The sequence below is a fragment of the Oryza sativa genome, chromosome 9 (assembly GCF_034140825.1).
Source record: "Oryza sativa Japonica Group chromosome 9, ASM3414082v1".
In the NCBI taxonomy this organism is placed as follows: Eukaryota; Viridiplantae; Streptophyta; class Magnoliopsida; order Poales; family Poaceae; genus Oryza; species Oryza sativa.
The window spans coordinates 7,962,531-7,980,087 of record NC_089043.1 but is presented as its reverse complement, the minus strand read 5'-3'; the positions used below and the strand labels follow the sequence as shown (position 1 = coordinate 7,980,087).

Genomic DNA, 17,557 nt, shown 5'->3' with positions numbered 1-17,557 from the left:
AACTAAAATGATCCAGGAGCGAAACTTTAGGGATCATATTGGCTATTCTCCCTATCCTTAATGCTTTCTACTACCTCTGTTTCAGAATATAAGACGTTTTGACTTTGGTCAAAGTCAAACTGCTTTAAATTTGACTAAATTTGTAGAAAAAAATAATAACATTTTTAACTCAAGACATTTATTACAAAAATATATTCAATTATTGATTTAATGAAACTAATTTAGTATTATAAATATTATTATATTTGTCTATAAAGCCAAACTTGAAGTAGTTTAACTTTAACCAAAGTTAAAACATCTTATAACATGAAATGGAGGGAGTAACTTCTATGCTTACTTAACTATCCAGTCATCCAGAATTGTAGCCGGATAGCCTCACTTGTTATTGTTGTTCGGTGATAATGAAACGGGGGTGGTAACACGTAACATCGCCCCCAGTTTTTGGGTGCAGTTTGTTAGTTTCAGAATTGTGTGCAATATAAACGTGCATATAACTAACGTCGCCCTGTTCAGAATATATGCCCTTTTATGCAGGTGTAACAGTTAAAAGGTTGAGCTTTCATTGCTGACTGCTAAACTATATAACAAAAGGTTTACACTGATCATAGAAAAAGTTTGTTCTATAATGTGCACACATAGTCATTTGTTACTTTGGTAGTCATACTATTTATAATAAGAAAAAATGTTCAAGAGTTCCCTGTTGGAGTCCAACTAGTTGCATCCCCAAAACAAAGTACTCTATTTGTTTCATAATATAGTAACCTAGTATCACTATTGTCCAGATTTATAATACTAAAATGTGTCCCTTTTTATATGGGTCTCTTTTGTACTAATTTTTATTTGGCCACCATATGCACAAACCTGAGAAATACTCCTACTAGACAGCTAGTATATGAAAGCCTAGATAACGTGCTAGCTGGATGGTTTGCTGCCACCTTTCCTGACATGACTCTAGACCGTTTCTTCAGAGCAGCATCGATCCTGGCTTCCCTTGCAATATTAAGGATGACTATTGCTTGCTTCTCACTTCTCATGTGTAGCATCCAGGAACATTAACATCATCAACTCACGAGGCTGCATTCTCCTTTGCCTCCCTGGCACAGGCTGCACCTTTACCATTTGTCCCTGCACATATGCCAGAGCCAGACATGCAAACTGTGAGTCACACAATACAAGCCTATGATACACGTAGAAAGTGAGTTTACAGATGTCATCTTAGGCCTTGGTTAGTTGAATATCCTAGCTAACCCATGGGGAATGAGCCGGAACACTGGCCAGCAAAACAAGGTCTTAGCTGGGTATATAAACCACAGCAAGGGGGGTTAACCTGCTCACCCAAGCTATCACTTTTGGGTTAATATTTTTATTTTGAGAGACATCTAGGTTTTCTCTTGCTCTGTTTTTATTTTTTAAAAAAAACATCTAACTCTAGCTAATTTTCTGAGATTTAATTTTAATTTGGTTGAAAGGTTTATGTTAGAAGTGTTATCTATACTCTATACTACTTTAAATGATGCTAGTGGTGGCGTCCAACGTCAACAAGCTGACATATGAATCCATAAGGTCTCCACACGTGAATGCTTTTGCTCTGAATATGGCATTATATGCCTAATCAACTACCTATGCTATAAACTTGTAGCTTTTGCTTTTGCTTTTGCTTTTATCTCTTATAATATCCGTTGCAACACACGAGCCTTTAGCTAGTATATAGTAAAATGATAGTTGTAGGCACTATTGTTACCTGAGTTTTAGGAGAGAATACCATAACCAATTACACCTCATGAAAAAGAAACCATGTTTGCAGTTGTTGTGCAGCCGCAGGAGTGAAGTTGTTCAGTCATCCATACAAAGAAGAGTAAGGTTAAGAAAACCCATATTCTCATGTCAAAATTGCAGAAAACCCTACATACTACGGTTGTGGCACATAACACAGGTATTGTGGTCTCAAGGTCTCATAAAATCTCATTTTTCATTTAAATGCCATGCAATACATCTGTGAATATTATCGAGTTATTTATTAGTACTTAATTAATTACTCTAGCTGGATAAATTTATTAATGCCTTGAACAAAATAGGTCAAAGTGGATAAAAAATAACTAAAGATTTTAATATGGTTGGACCTTTGTGAAACCTTTAAACCAGGACGGTGACTAGCAGGAGCTTCTAAGCTCTATGATCTTTTGTCTAAGGCTATAGTGCTAGGATACTAGGGCCGTTTTGTTCCTTGTGGGTGTGTGGTGTTGCTGTTGAACTTTCGGGTGGGTGGGTGTCGGAGTTTTTCTCTAACGCTGTCCACCTTCTTCCCTCTATCTTAATGAAATGATATGCAGATCTCCTGCGTGTTCTAAAAAAATCCCCTTTGATTTTGCAACTTCAATCATAAAACCTGGGTTTTGTTATATATATTTGCTTGCACGAATACCAAAAACAATTGTGGCATTTCCTATATTTCTGCCTTCCTAAAATGTTTCTGGGGCCAGTTTGACAAAATATTAAAGCAGCATTGTTAGCTGATAATGTTGTGTTTTCTAGTTTCTACTATAAAAATGTCGGATGTTAGCAAAATTCAACAGAATATTGGGTAGGCCTCAGATAGGCCAGCAATTTTGAGTTAATGAACTACTATTTTGCAAATTTTCAGGACTTTCTCCAACAGAAGACATGTGATCTAAGCAGAAACAAAGAAAAAAATAGAACGAACAATCCATGATACTGGTATCGTTAGAAACTCAAAAGACTTTAACAAAGATGAAAATTGACATTTCCCTCAAATTATATATTTACATAATCTGGGCGTGTCAAATCTCCAGGATTTGCCGGCCTAGTCTTCGAAGATGATCATAGGTAAGGGTGAAAACGGGGCGGGTATTTCCCGCCCGCCCGCCCGTATTAATACGGGACAAATTCGGGTCAAAAATTTGGATACCCGAGTGCTTACACGGATATCGGATTCAAAAACGGATTTTTTCTGACGGATATAAGATCGGGTTCAGGAGGACAGTATCCGACGGATACAGAGTATCCGGTAAATTGTGCGGGTATTACCCGGTTAACTACCCGTATATGACCCGGACTGCTACCACCACCAGGCATCAACACAATTGCATAACAGCCCAAAAGGCCCACCGAGCGCTAACACTCAGCCTCAGGTCAGGGAGGCGAGCAGGCAGCAGCCAGAGGGCGCCGCACGCCGCACGCGAGCAACCAATCACAGGCACAGGCATACAGCCAGCACCGCCGCCGCGCATGCTAGCCGCTAGGCGATGTGCTAGCTACTAGTGGCTACGTTGCTGCGTACCCGCGCCCGCTGGCCACTGTTGCACATCGCCGGTAGATATGCGACAGCCGTTTGACCGCCGCCGACCACCGTCGCAAGGCCCCGCCGGTCACCGCCGAGGCGCCGACCATCTCCTCTGGTAGTCACCTCTCAGCAGCTCATCCAGGCCCAGCCATCCAGGTGAGCAAAAGTTAAGTGTTTTATTGCCCTTTATCAACATCACCTTACGACTTGAAGGATTTTTTTCTTATTTTACTTTTGTTGTTTGGCTGTAGGATTAGGATAGAATGGCTAGTGGTGATGCAAACACTAGTATCTGTGCAAGCACAGGTGCATCTCTGGCTGGTACCGAAGTGTTGGCACCAAATGCATTGGTACTACACGATGCAACCACAGCCACTTTGGTTCTGTTGTGCTGATAGGCATTACTATTCCCTACGCCTCTAACATATTCATATTATACATATATGGACTGGTTGAACGCCTATTGCCTATATGGTATATATGGATGTTGCTTTGATTTCATATCTGAATAAGTATTCGCAACCGATAGTGTTTGTATCCGTCTTGGTACGTATTTGTTCCGTATTTATTCCCGATATTATCCGTGCTTGTATTCGTATCCGACAATATTCGTGCCCGACCCGATCCCGATTATGAAATGTGGGTTAGGATATGGGAAGGATAAGATCCGACCGAACCCGACCCGTTTCCACCCCTACTCATAGGGGTAGGGTTTGCGTGCGTGCGTTCATAGGGGTGAGTGTGCATGCATTATGTGTCTGTGTTGTGCTGTGTAATTCTCAAAAAAAAAATTATGCAGAAGTGAATTTGGCACCAAAACATGAGTAGAAGCAAACCTGATATACGACGCAGAAAAATTTTATGTGGACACCTGCTGCAGCATATTAGATGAAATCATTAGGTTTTCCTATCCTTATGTTCAGCTCCTGCAAGTAGCTCATGATAGCATTCTTTTGCCAGCCCTTGAAGCTCCTACAAGTCAAGCACCAACTGATAGAATTAGAATGTTAAACTAAAACAGTTCAAGATTATTATACATCAGAGAAGCACAAGGTAATGAAGTAGCATCTTTTATACGGTTAGTCGATTAGATATCACCGACAAAAAGGATATGACACTTACTTTTGATCAAGATGTGCTATAACTTGACCACCAGGAAATGCTGCCTTCGTGGCATCATATGAAACTTTGATGGAATGCTTCCACATTCCACCAACATCACTATAACTTTTTCCATTTCCTTGAGGTGACACTTCCATAGGCAATGAGTAACCAGAGAGCAGATGACCCACCCATATGCCATCTTTGCTGAAATATTTCAAGAATGTAACACAATGTTAGAACACACATTTCTTCTTCCCCTTTGTACAATACATGGCTAAGTGCACATAGACTGAGATAACAGTTGGAAAGGAGTTGCAATCAACTGCAGATCCAGTTCAGCAAACAGCATATTGTACCGACACTTCGGGAAAAGTCAAGAGACAACAAATAGTTTGTCTGCTGTATGCTAGTTCATTTTTTCTAGAAAGGTCAATAGGTTATCCATTTAAAACAGAACAACATCAACCTTAGTCCCAATCAAGTTGGGTAGATTAAGATCAAATCCAAGTCAAAATCAGATGAAACAAAGGAAAATAGAGCTAAAACAAAGATGGTTTAGTGACAGAGAAAAACAATATTCACGATCATGGTTCTGACGAACATGGATAGCTACTTTCCACAAATCCAATCCAAAGCCAATTCTTTGGATATATTCCATTCCTTCAACTTCAAGTCTCTTATAACTGCTTCTACCTATGTTGTTTTACATGATCCCTGCCTCTCCTTGTATATTTGATACATCTTACTGGGGGCCTTCTTCGAATATATTGCCATTTCTAGATATGCTGGGTAAGTTTCTCCTCATTCGGTCCCAACCCTGTAATCTAACTGCCTAACATATATTGTCATTTATAGTCCTCGATAGTTTATCCGTTCCATAGATAAATTTTGTTAACGAAGCATTAAACTTACAACTCTTGTAATTGAAGTAGATAAAGGAACATGCTTGTTCAGATTATCAAAAATGCAGAGAGAACAGGATGGATGTCATGGGCATTAGACCATAAGGCCAAGGCCCATGGACAGCCCATACCGGTAAAGTTAGAGATAAAATTATTAGTTAGTTAGTTAGAGATACGATAAGATTAAATCCTTACTTAGGGGTCAAGTTGTACCATCTATATAAGGATGGGATTTTATCTATCCTTAGGGATCAAGTTGTACCAAGGATGGGATTTTATCTATCCTTATAAGGATGGGATTTTATCTATCCTTACTTAGGGGTCAAGTTGTACCATCTATCAATTAAGCAATGAATATCAATTAGTCTAATCTCTCCCCCCCAATAATGTTCTTCTCCCTAGCCTAAATCTACATCCCTTCTCCAGGAGCCGACGCCGCCCGGCTATCTTCCCGGCGGTGTTTATCCCGTCATGGCCTCTGGTCATGACAATGGACTACAAAAATACCCACCCACAGATAAATTTCATCGAGATCAATATCATAGCTCTGAGTTTGGTGTTAGCGACCAATTTTATTTGGACCCAACCACCAACCATATATCTACAGGACTGTACTACAGACATACAATTAGATTGAAATTTACAATTATCAACACAATAGTTTAGACTTCTTGCTACAGTTCAGTACATAAGTCAAATGATTCTCATACAATATGGAAAAAGTTTGAAATATTCAATGTGCATTGTTTTATTAGGCAGGCATCTCCTTTACAGAAGGATGAGATACATTGCAGGCAATGCATCAATAGAAGCTGTCTTAACTAATAAGCCATAAATTCACATCAGTGCTTACATGACAATATCCATATGGCGAGGAGCATAGTGACCACCTCCTATACCAAGTAGAACTTTTTCACTATTACTGCATCGCAAGAAATAAGGCTTAGTGCTTAAAACGGAAACAAGAATAAGGAAAGGATACTTACTTAGAAGGAAAACAAACATCACCATATCAGATACTCCCTCCATCCCAAACACAAGTTTATTTCTAGGCTCTACCATTTATCCCAAAGTAAATTCATTTCTATCACCTTATCCACCCTTGGTCACCACAAAATGAGGAGTTTTATCCTTTCAATACCCCTTACCTTCCCACCCACCAATTCTATTTTCCTATTAATGAGGGCAGTTTGGTCTTTTTTCCTCCATGCTAATTTGAATCCCAGTGGCTAGAAATAAAGTTATTTTGGGACAGAGGTAGTACTAAATAAACAGATTAATGCTGCCATAAAACAAGAAAATAATATTGAAAAATTATTGGAGACAGTTTGTGACTTAAGGGGCAATAGCAATTGATCCACTGTTAACCAAGCAAGAATAAAGGATCAGTATTTTTCTCTTCCAGAAGTTATCGCATCCCATTCCATCCTTTTCTCTAGGAAAAAGAAAACTAATTTATTTCAAACCATGTCTTCTAGTCATCTTCTTTTGTTATGCATTGTAGTAATACTAATGACAATGGGAACCTAGGTTGCTTTATTGTCGAAACATTTTAGAAACATAATCACCGTGTAGTATATAAACATTCCGTTTGACCAAATTTTAAGTGTGTCAATTTCCATATAACAAATTAGACTAGTACTCAATTACCCTAGTAGCTGGCTAGTGAGTTCAGAATTTTCAGTTGCAACTTACTATAGTCTTCTTAATCTCAACTCCACAAAACCAAAATGAAAAGGTCTCTAACCTACCACAACGATTATAAAATTCCACAAAGGATAAGAACATATGTGAACATACCCCTGCCAACTTCCAACAGTATTTCCTTCATCAAGCCCTAGACCTTTCCAAAGAACCTGCAAGTAATGGAAATATTGGTTTCATATTTTCCTATATTGTTCTTTAAAGCAATATTAATAAATATAGGTAACATCAATATTTACAACTTAATGAATCTTCGATCAACACAAACAGTAGTTAACCAACTGCACTTTGGTAAATGCTGCATATTGAGTATAGTAAAAAGGGTTTCGGTTAGGCATGATTCAGAAGTAAAAGATAGCATCCATGAAAACAGGTAAAAGCTGAAATTTCAAGCAGCATCTGGATACGGACAATGCACAGAAATGTGCCAAGAAAAATTATATCAATTTAAACCTTTTTATCACATATAATCTTGTGGTTCAAACTAGATACCTTTAGTTCCTCTTGGAAATCAAGTACAAAGAACATATACACAGTAGAAGAGAACAGAGAAAATGACTCAACTAGGGCAATCGCCTGAGCAGCATCTTGCCGACACCAATATTCTTCAGTACTTCCTGAGAAGAACATTGGTATTAGCAATTTTGGCTCAACACATCAAATGGAAGATAGAACTTATTATTAGTTTTTCTCTTTTTTTTTTTGTACAAGAATCACTTGTTGGAATTGGATGGAGGTGGAGGGTGAAGTTAATATCAATCAAGATTACATCAACCTACTGCTTTATTGTAAAGAGATAGATTAGGAGTCACAGCAGAGAGGTAAGGATCTATTTGTGATAAACTTGGAATGCAGTATGTGGTCTATTGAGAAATCAAATTAAGGCTAGACATTCTGTTACCAAACAGTTAATTTTCTCACAATGCACTGCCTTTTCTATTTATGGTTGCAACTTCAATTAAAAAGAAAATCAGTTTGCCAAACACCAAATTTTCCAAAAGTAATTGCACCAAAGGAATTATCGTTATCTGGGTCTTAATACAAAATGAAGCCTTGTCTCACTTTCTACCTTTCAAGAATCAGATGCTAGAGTTGTCTTCCATTAAATTATCAGTTTCTAGGATTCAACCCTATAATCTCTTTTAGATACCTACTACCTCCGTCCCCTAATATAAGGGATACTAGAAAATACCCCGCGCGTTGCTGCGGGATTTGTAGGTAGGAACATAAGACTATATATGCGGAGATGCAAGGCAAATGCAATAGATAGCCATGGAAAATGATTATTTTATTTTATTTCAGCAAACAATACTCCCTCCATCTACTTTTGATAGCCATATTTCATCTTGGCACACAGACCAATGATAAGTAATTCTACTTATCATCCATTTAAACATGCTGCTAGTCATTTCTCGTAAACAAGCGATTCATTAATATTTACATTTTTCGATGCCCATGTAGCCAATCTTGTGTGGAAGAATGGAGAGTCATGCATTAAATCCGAGAAAGTCATTAAGATGATAGGTTGTTGAATTGAAATATGCCTATCAAAAATAAACTTTTTAGATTTAGAAATATGACTATCAAAAGTAGATGGAGGGAGTATTTAGTATTTTGTTGGAAGAAATATAAACGGAATGCCCGACAAAGGTGAAGTTTGAGATACAAATATCTCAAATAGTTATAGCAATGTAAGAGAGAATAATTTTGATTATTATTGACCTTTCTTCAGTTAAAATGGTCTACATGTGAGGTAATCTATGTTTTATGATTAATGTAAAAAATCCATAAACATAGTGCAATCCCTTACTAACTTATTGGATCAACATCGCTCAATCCCTTACCATCCTATACCATAAAGTAAATTGAAAGCCAAAAAATTAAACATTTTCTATCTTTGGAAAAAGTATAGCTACCATATCTAAACAAAGCATCAGAAACTCTCTTAATTTTTTTTTCTTGAGGATACTAATCATTAGGGCAGAGAGATTGTATCGATAGAAACATAAATGATGAATCCCCTATTATGTTCAATTGTGTGCTATTACAAAGAGCATCCTTTATATTCTACTAAGAAAGAAGGGAAAGATAAGAATTAAGTTACATCCATCACAAACTGTAGCTTATTAACCCGTATGTTAAGTAAGAACATCATATAGCAAAGAAGGTTAGCATGGACAGATGCAAGGTGCATCCACCATAGGATGCAAAGGGCGTTGCCCTTCATCTAAAAAAAATGAACAGATCCAAGGACCAATATTTACCTAAATTAAGTTCATTGCTGAACTCAGTCCCTGATAGTCTGCAGAAAATATGATATTGTTTTGTTCTTATGGAAGAAATTGCAAAGCAAGTAACGTAGGGTGGGCATAATATAATATTTGGAAAACATGACCATGAATGAAGTAGATACAATTAAACATTACCGATTGTATTGTTGATATTTTTCTTAATAGAGGATTCATATAGGAGGAAATTTATGCTGCAACTGCTGCTTTGGATGGCCATGGCGACTGACCTTAGCAGTAGCCCAGAGCTGCTGCTACAACGACAGTATCTAATCTACTAATAGCAATGATCTGCAACCGGAGTATTCAGAAATAAAACAAATTAAGGTGCAGCAATACATAAAACCGGTATATGCATATATATGATCTTTAGAGTCGTCATATAATACCATGATCATGAATTGGCTCCTTTAACAAATTGTACATACTAAATAAATTTCAATGTTGTTGAATAGGGACAGTATAAATCTGAAGAAGAAACAAATCCAAATAAATGTCAGTCGTGTTGAATAGGGACGGTAGAAATCTGAAGTGACAAATCCAAATAAATTTCAATCCTATTGAATAGGGACAGTACAAATCTGAAGAAGAGACAAATCCAAATAAATATTGGGACAGTGGAAATCTGAAGAAGAGCCGAAACCAAATCAATACTCGTATGTCCTTAATCCATTGATAATCTGGTATATAACATGAACAAATCAATCGAGTGCGATTCAAAGGAGAAATGTAAGCCAATAAATTGAATGAACATATATGGTTATGGTTCAAGAAAAGGAGGAAGAAGCATACCTTTGGTAGATGAATATATACCCCTGAGGTTTCTTGAAGGTGAGGAGGCGGCTGAAGCTTTAAAGGCAGGGAAAACGAATGGAACGATGGTTTCCGGTGTGAAATAGTATGCAGTAGGAAGTGAATCGGGCAGCGTGTGAGGATTCGACCGAACAGGATGTGGAGGATGATAGTTTCTTGAAGTTGAGGAGACAACAACTATCTTGATGACAGCTATAAAGTTTGAGCGATCGAACCACGACAGGTGAGCGGTGGTTTCCATTTGGAGGTGAGCAGTCCAAGAGCTGGCGGGGAACCACGACGCTACGCAGGATCTGGAAGGTGAGGCGCCGGCGCCGCACTCGCAGTTTCTAGCGGCGCAGGGAGACGTGACCGCTCGAACTCAAGAGGGTAACGGGAATGGTGGTGTGGATGGAGTGTGGGAAGATGCGGTGGAAATTGGGCCAAGGAGTGTGGACTGGGCTTGATGGTGTGTAAAGTTGGGCTTGTTGGCCAGCAAAAGAAAACAGAGGGACTGCACATTAACCATTGATATTTGATCCAATGGATTGCCAACAGATTGACCGGGAGAAGCGCTTGATCGAGATCCAATGGCTAGGAGAAAACGGGGTGACGTGGAAGCATGAGGATGCAGAGAATTGCTAGTAGTGGGGATGATTTGTATAGGTATATAGGATTCACTATTTTTTTTGTAACATTTGACCACTCGTCTTATTCAAAAAATTTGTGCAAATATAAAAAACGAAAAGTCGTGCTTAAAGTACTTTGGATAATAAAGTAAGTCACAAATAAAATAAATAATAATTCCAAATTTTTTTAAATAAGACGAATGGTCAAACAGTGCAAGTAAAATGTCAAAATTCCTTATATTAGGGGACGGAGGGAGTAAATGTGTATATAATTTTGCTAGCTGACTCTTCCCTGCTCAAGAAGGTTACACGTATCTAAGGCAAACTATCTAAGTTTACACAAGTACACAACTACAAGTGGAACATGATTAAATTAAAAGTTTCAAATTTACATGAATGATCAAATGATTACTAATGCTTAATATTAGTTATCTGTGAAATCACAAATTCTTTTTGATTATGAAATGCCCATTGCAATAGTTGCAACTATCCCCCAAAAAAGTCCTAGCATGTGTTTAGGCATTGATGATTGACATTTGGGAGGCAAAGAGCACAAAACAAATGTACAGCATGAAACACCTGAGTAAGCTAATGGCGCAGATGTTTCTGAAACTATAAAAGACATGTAAAGGGCAATGACAAAAACCAGTTTGTAGGAAGCTTTACAAAACACCCTACCATACATGCTAATACAGAGAATATAAGCATGGAAGTAGATCTATACCTATCTCAACAAACATCGTTGGTGTATTGGTGACTGGTCCATGGTGAGTAGCTTCCAGTGTAATCTTCACAAGCAATAAGAATTAGAATTTTAAAAGCAGAAAGTTCAGAAGAAAAAAAAAATCATCAACAGAAAAGGTACCTCAAACTCTGGAACAAGACCTTGGTCTACCGCAATCTTTTGCATCAAACGGAGCCATGGACCAATTCGAGGATTGGGCAGAGCTGCCCATCCTGGTCTCCCTCCTTGAGGTGGCGTCTCATCTTCTCTTAGATGTGGCACACCTTAAGGTGCGACACACCAAAGAAAAATGACACCATGTTTAATATAAAATAATTGAATACATGTGGTACTATGAAGTATGAACCATTAATTTACACAAATAAGCATATGTATTGCACTCAAAAAAGTACAGATGCATTATTTGTAAACAAACAAATAACAAAATACAAGTTCAGTACCTTTTCAGGTTTATTAACCACCATTTATGTCATATCTTATTTAGGTATTCAATATAACTCAAACACAGAAAAATATTAAACATTTAACAGAGCCAGGGATAAACAAGAAACATATAGCACTTTATGACTAAAAATAACCAACCGATTGGATGGACAGTAAGCGCAGGACGGTTGGAGACAGCAGTGTGTTTGCTGAGGAATATGACCTCAGAAACAGCCTCTCCAGTGGCTGCCTGCCACCGGTTGTCAAGATCATCCTCCGCAATGATGCTGCGTTCATGCTTCAATAGTCGAACGTCCCCGTTTGTAAAGCTCTCCATCCCCTCCTACAAAACATATACCATCAGAGATTTATATGGAATTGTCGCGGCATTCTAACAAATTAAAGAACTGCAAAATGCCAGAAACATAACATCTGATGGATGTTACAAAAAAAATTGTAACAATAATTTTTGAAGCTAAAACTTAATAAAACAAACAGAGTCACTGGAACATAATAGATATGTGTTGGTGTACATGATCTGCATTCTGATCACTCATTGCCTTCTATGTTGCCTGAAGTAGGGAAAAGCAATTTACACGCAGACAAAACCTTGGAAAGTTCAGGGACACCGGATTCTGACCAACTCTTTTTCGACATACCATTATTTATCACTGATGATAGAAGAAACATAGCACTGTTATTCTCCATGGTTCTGCTATGCGTCTTTAGGAACAGGTTTATCAGCTCCATAGTCACCTAAATCTGGATTTATTTGTTGATTGAGGCAGATATATTTTCGCAAACATTTGTTCTGATGAGGCTAATTGATCAAATTGGTGACTTACCTTCTTCTGCCATACACTTAAATTAGCAAGTTCTATTATTCAAAGGTAAGAGACAGATTCCCCCTAATATTTTATGGAGGCGTATAGCTGTAAGTGCACGATATCTGCTTGCATTATTCATGGATAAAAGCTCGAGTGTCATCTTTAAATATATCGACGTTCTTATATATTATCATACATACAAATGGTTTACCTTTTCCTTGTCACTAAAAAGAACAGTATAGACGCCACTCTCCATTTTGCTGTGACTCATCATGTCATGTCAATTTTAATGTGGCAGCATGTGGACGGTAACTATGTGACAAAGTCCAGAGGAGCTTGAAAAGCTAAGGGCAATATATATTTTTATACTATCAATATCCATTCATGAATTAATTTGCAATGATGTAAAAACAGATTATAACATCCGGAATCGTCCTGCGATCTGCGTAGCAACTAGTATGGACATGCAAATCTCTATCTAGTATCTGTAATTGCATAAACCCGCACCAAAAGCGCATCCTATAACCTGGGCACCTGGCCGCATATGCTTGCAAAGCTCAGAACAGAAGAACAATTCCAGTCTTCAGAAAAGAAAACGCCTGCCGCATCGAACAAGATACCTGCTCCACAACCATAAACACTAGCCATAGCCATGGCCCAAACCCTAATTAAGGAGCAGCGCTTCCCCGTGCTACACTACAAGTCTTGGGGAATTTGAGATTGGGGTGGATGGGACTAGATAAGATGGGGGGCGGTGGGTTGCTTACGGGGATGGGCGGGCCGGGAGACCAGCCGGGCATGGCGAGGAAGGCGGCGGCTGGGCCGATAGACGCCGGGTCCGACGCCGTCGCCACCACCAGCACCACCATCTCCTCTTCCTCCTACTCCGACTCCGACCACGCCTCCCTCTCCTCTCCTCCACCAGAGCACCGCTCGCGCTCGTGCTCGGCTGCTGCTTCTCTTGTCCAGGAGAAAAATCGATAGAATGCCGCTCCTCTACGGTGGGCCGTGGGCTTGATAAGTTGTGATTTGTCTAGGGCCTATTTCAACTTCTTTTCTTACCTTATACTCCGTAGAAAAAGAAAAGAACGAAAATATTGAAACTCAATGTATAAAATGGAGTTCTATACAATTTTTCCTTTTTTTTTATTTTTGACAGTAGACGTAGTCACGTAGCACACCACTTATACATACAGCACCATACTTATACCCTAAGCGTAATATTCGTGGGTACTACGATTTGAATCCTGGTGGGTAAAGTTGTGAACCATCACACCACTAAGGCTGTGAACCATCACATCACTAAGGCTGCATTCAATAGGGTAACATTGTGAGATAATTTGTTTTGTTTTCCGTATGCACACTTCCCAAACTATTAAACAGTGTGTGTTTTGCAAAAAAATTTCTATATGAAAGTTGCTTTAAAAAATCATATTAATCCATTTTTTAAGTTTAAAATAGTTTATACTCAATTAATCATGCGCTAATGGCTCACCTCGTTTTATATATCTTCTCTTTTCCTCTCTTCTCAAACTCACCCTAATGCTTTCTTCATTCTATTCATTTTTTTTATTTTCAAGATAGGGCTATTTTTATGATATTCCATGTAAACTTACCAAATATTTCATAAAACGGGTTTTCCGACTAGAAAAAGCTTGATTGTTTGCTTTGCGGGGAAAAGTGTTTTGGTTTACATATTACACCGGATTTTAACTTTTTATGATAATCTCTTACTAGGAATAATATTTGTTTAATTTAGTCTCACCCATCATGTGTTAGATTCATTTTTTTAGTTTGCGTAGGCTCTCTGCCTAAAGTTTTTGGTCTTGATTGGCAGGATGCGCACTTTGCAACTCCATACAAAATGTACCATAGCAGCGTAAATTTTGAAATGACCAAATGCTGAAAAAAAAAAGCTCCGTGCAAATGCTGCCAGTGAGTAGCATATATGTTACTGCAAGTTTGCAATTAATCCGCTGTAGACCTCTTTCAGGTTAGCATGGAAGAGCATAAAAGCAAACAATGTAGAGCTAAGGCTGTGTTTAGTTCACACCACAATTGAAAATTTAGTTGAAATTGAAACAATATAACAGAAAAGTTGGAAGTTTGTGTGTGTAGAAAAGTTTTGATGTGATGGAAAAGTTGAAAATTTGAAGAATTATTTTGACGGCCTAAATATGCAGCTTCATATTCGAAGCACCATAGCCTTATGGTGTGTTCGGCACCCCCTCTTCCCAACCCCTCTCCCTCTTCCATACGTACGCTTTTCAAACCGCTAAACGGTGCGTTTTTTGCAAAATGTTTCTATATGAAAGTTGCTTAAAAAAATTAAATTAATCCATTTTTGAAAAAAATAGCTAATATTTAATTAATTACGCGCTAATGAACCGCTCTGTTTTCCGTACGGAACACAGCCTTAGAGCATCTCCGATTCAGGCCCAAAAGTTACTTCCTTGGATTGGGACTATTCTAAAAAATTTTAGACCTAAAAATCTATTTCATCTCCACCTAAAAATATAATCCCAAAAATTAGTTGGTTGACCATATAGGATTGGATGGGCCCATAATTGTTACCGACGCTTTGTTTTGCTTTTTTTTAACATATGCACGGATCAAATCACTCCTGATCCTGCCACTGCCCTTCCTAACGCCGCCGGCTCCTGCTGCCGTCAGAGAATCCCTCGCCGACCACGGTTGTACTGATGGAAGATTTCGCCTCTAATGTGGAAAAGCGGAAGGCTAGCTAATCCTCTACACGACCATGACATCAATTTGAAGGTTAATATCCTAGGCGATCCTCATGTTAGGATTTTCTCCTATTAATCACGTTCTTTTTTTTTAATTTGATCTGATAATATCGCTAGGGGAGAAAGTTTCTGTTGGTGATGAATAATGGTTTGGCAGTTAATTTGATCTGTGATGAATCATACTTACTCTTGTTTCAAGGGCTTGTGGATGAATCATCGTCCGATGATGACGATGATTTTTTTGGGTCGCAGCACAAATCATGCATAGCTATTGGTACTCTGTCAATACATCAAAACATGGTGGGTATGTCATGGGACATGAAGTGGTTGATCGCAACAGAGAAACATGACACTTGAAATTTTACCAAGATTACTTTTTCGATAATCCTACCTATGACCTAGTTTTATTCAAGCACAGGTTTGTATTGAGCCAATTTTATTTGATTTATCTTTGTTATATGCATAGATATGTATGTCTCATTAGTAATGACTACGCAGGAATAGAATGAGCAGACCCCTGTTTCTTTGCATAATTAATGCAATAGAGGATCAAGATGACTATTTTGTGCAGAAGATAAATGCAATCAGTATACTTGGGTTAAGTTGTCATCAAGAGATCACTGCAGCAATCCGTCAGTCAGCTTATGGTATAGCAGCAGATGCTTTGGATGAATATGTTGGTCTTGCAGAAAGTACCGCTATAGAGAATCTGAGAAGGTATGTGAAAGCAATTGTTGAAGTTTTTGAACATGAGTACTTAAGATCATCCAATGAGAACGATACAACTCGATTACTTGCACTTGGAGAGAATAGAGGTTTCCCTAGTATGTTAGGCTCTTGTTAACGGTGAAATTTAGTAAGCCCCGAAGTCATCATAGGCCTAGAGTCAGTATCGGCTTCAGAGTCATGGAATCGGCCGATAGGAATTATCAAGTCGTCAATAGTCGGATTCTTGGTAGATTCGGTTAACGAAATTAATCAATTAAAGGAACTTTATCCAGAAAAGACTGAGTTGAAGGAGGATGCAGCATGACAGTTTATCTATTAATTAGAAAGTGTCTGTTAGTTTCCTTTTATATTTAAGAAAGTGTGTTTAGTATCCGATAAGGATTTTATGTTTTCCTTTATCTTTAGGAAAGTTTCTTTCTTATCCAACAAGGACTAGTATCTACCCATGGGTATAAATATTTACACCCGGGGTCATTGTCAATTATCTCACAGATCAATGCAACTACTCTCGGCACATTGCCACCCTCTTTCCCGAGGTTTTTACTTATCACGGCGGAACTTGGCACCTAACGTGGGGCTGCATCGGTTTTCGATCTCCGATGAAGGGGTAAGTCCTACGTTCCTCCGGCCCTGGCAATTGTATCGGCTACATTAGTGTTGTTCAAGGCTGCATCGCTTCGATGTCTTGGATCACTTTGGTTCGGTTGACATTTTTTCCTACCTATTTATCACATATCTTAGTTAATCTAGTTTATCATCTTAATTTGATCATATCGGCTGAGATTCGTTTTAGGGTTTATGCTGGTATTGACTAAATTATCTTACTAGATTAGATTAACTAAGGTATCGATCACCCTGAAAAATAGTCAAAGGCTTGATTGTTTAGACTTTATGCTTCTTTGCATACTTTGCGATGCATCATCCCTAGTCGTACTTAGAATCATAAAAGCTAACATGTCTTTGATTATAATAAGGGTTTCATCAGGGTTTCAACCGATGAGTTCCAGCCGATCGGCTCTTTGGTGATCTTCAATTTATATATCTTGTCAGTTGCAGGATCAAACTGACTGTCATGCCTGCATCTCATCAAGATTTGGACCTGCACTGGACCTAAGCAGATCTTCCAGGCCATTGTGTTCGTCGACTTAGTTTGTGCCACCACAAATCTGACACCATCGACCGAGCGCGGATTTTTCATCAATAGCTCTGTAGACCGTATGCATTGAAAGTGTAAGAACTGCCCTACGGAATGCTAGGGTATGTACTAAGGGCACGTGCATGAGCCTATAATGATTCTAGAGTCGTTGCTTCGAAAGATCTCTGGATTTGACACGCTTCACTTTTTTTTGTTTGCACGGATCTCATA

The 17,557-nt window shown here is 38.4% G+C and overlaps 1 protein-coding gene across 2 annotated transcripts; it reads right to left on the bottom strand.

Annotated features, from left to right (window-relative positions):
• Positions 1-642: 642 nt before the first annotated feature.
• On the bottom strand, positions 643-13,705 carry LOC4346498 (D-aminoacyl-tRNA deacylase). 2 transcript variants are annotated; one of them, XR_010735045.1, is made up of 10 exons: positions 13,483-13,705; positions 12,048-12,231; positions 11,586-11,728; positions 11,445-11,508; positions 7,576-7,628; positions 7,108-7,163; positions 6,161-6,229; positions 4,424-4,609; positions 1,742-4,273; positions 643-1,125 (listed from the first exon to the last, which is right to left on the bottom strand). XR_010735045.1 is itself a non-coding variant. In XM_015756545.3 (10 exons), exons 1-9 carry the CDS (start codon positions 13,582-13,584, stop codon positions 4,186-4,188), a joined length of 945 nt encoding a protein of 314 aa, XP_015612031.1. In that variant the 5' UTR covers positions 13,585-13,705; the 3' UTR covers positions 643-1,125; positions 4,138-4,185. The 2 variants fall into 2 exon arrangements, 1 of the variants encoding a protein (XP_015612031.1); XM_015756545.3 differs by having other exon boundaries at positions 4,138-4,273.
• Positions 13,706-17,557: the final 3,852 nt, after the last annotated feature.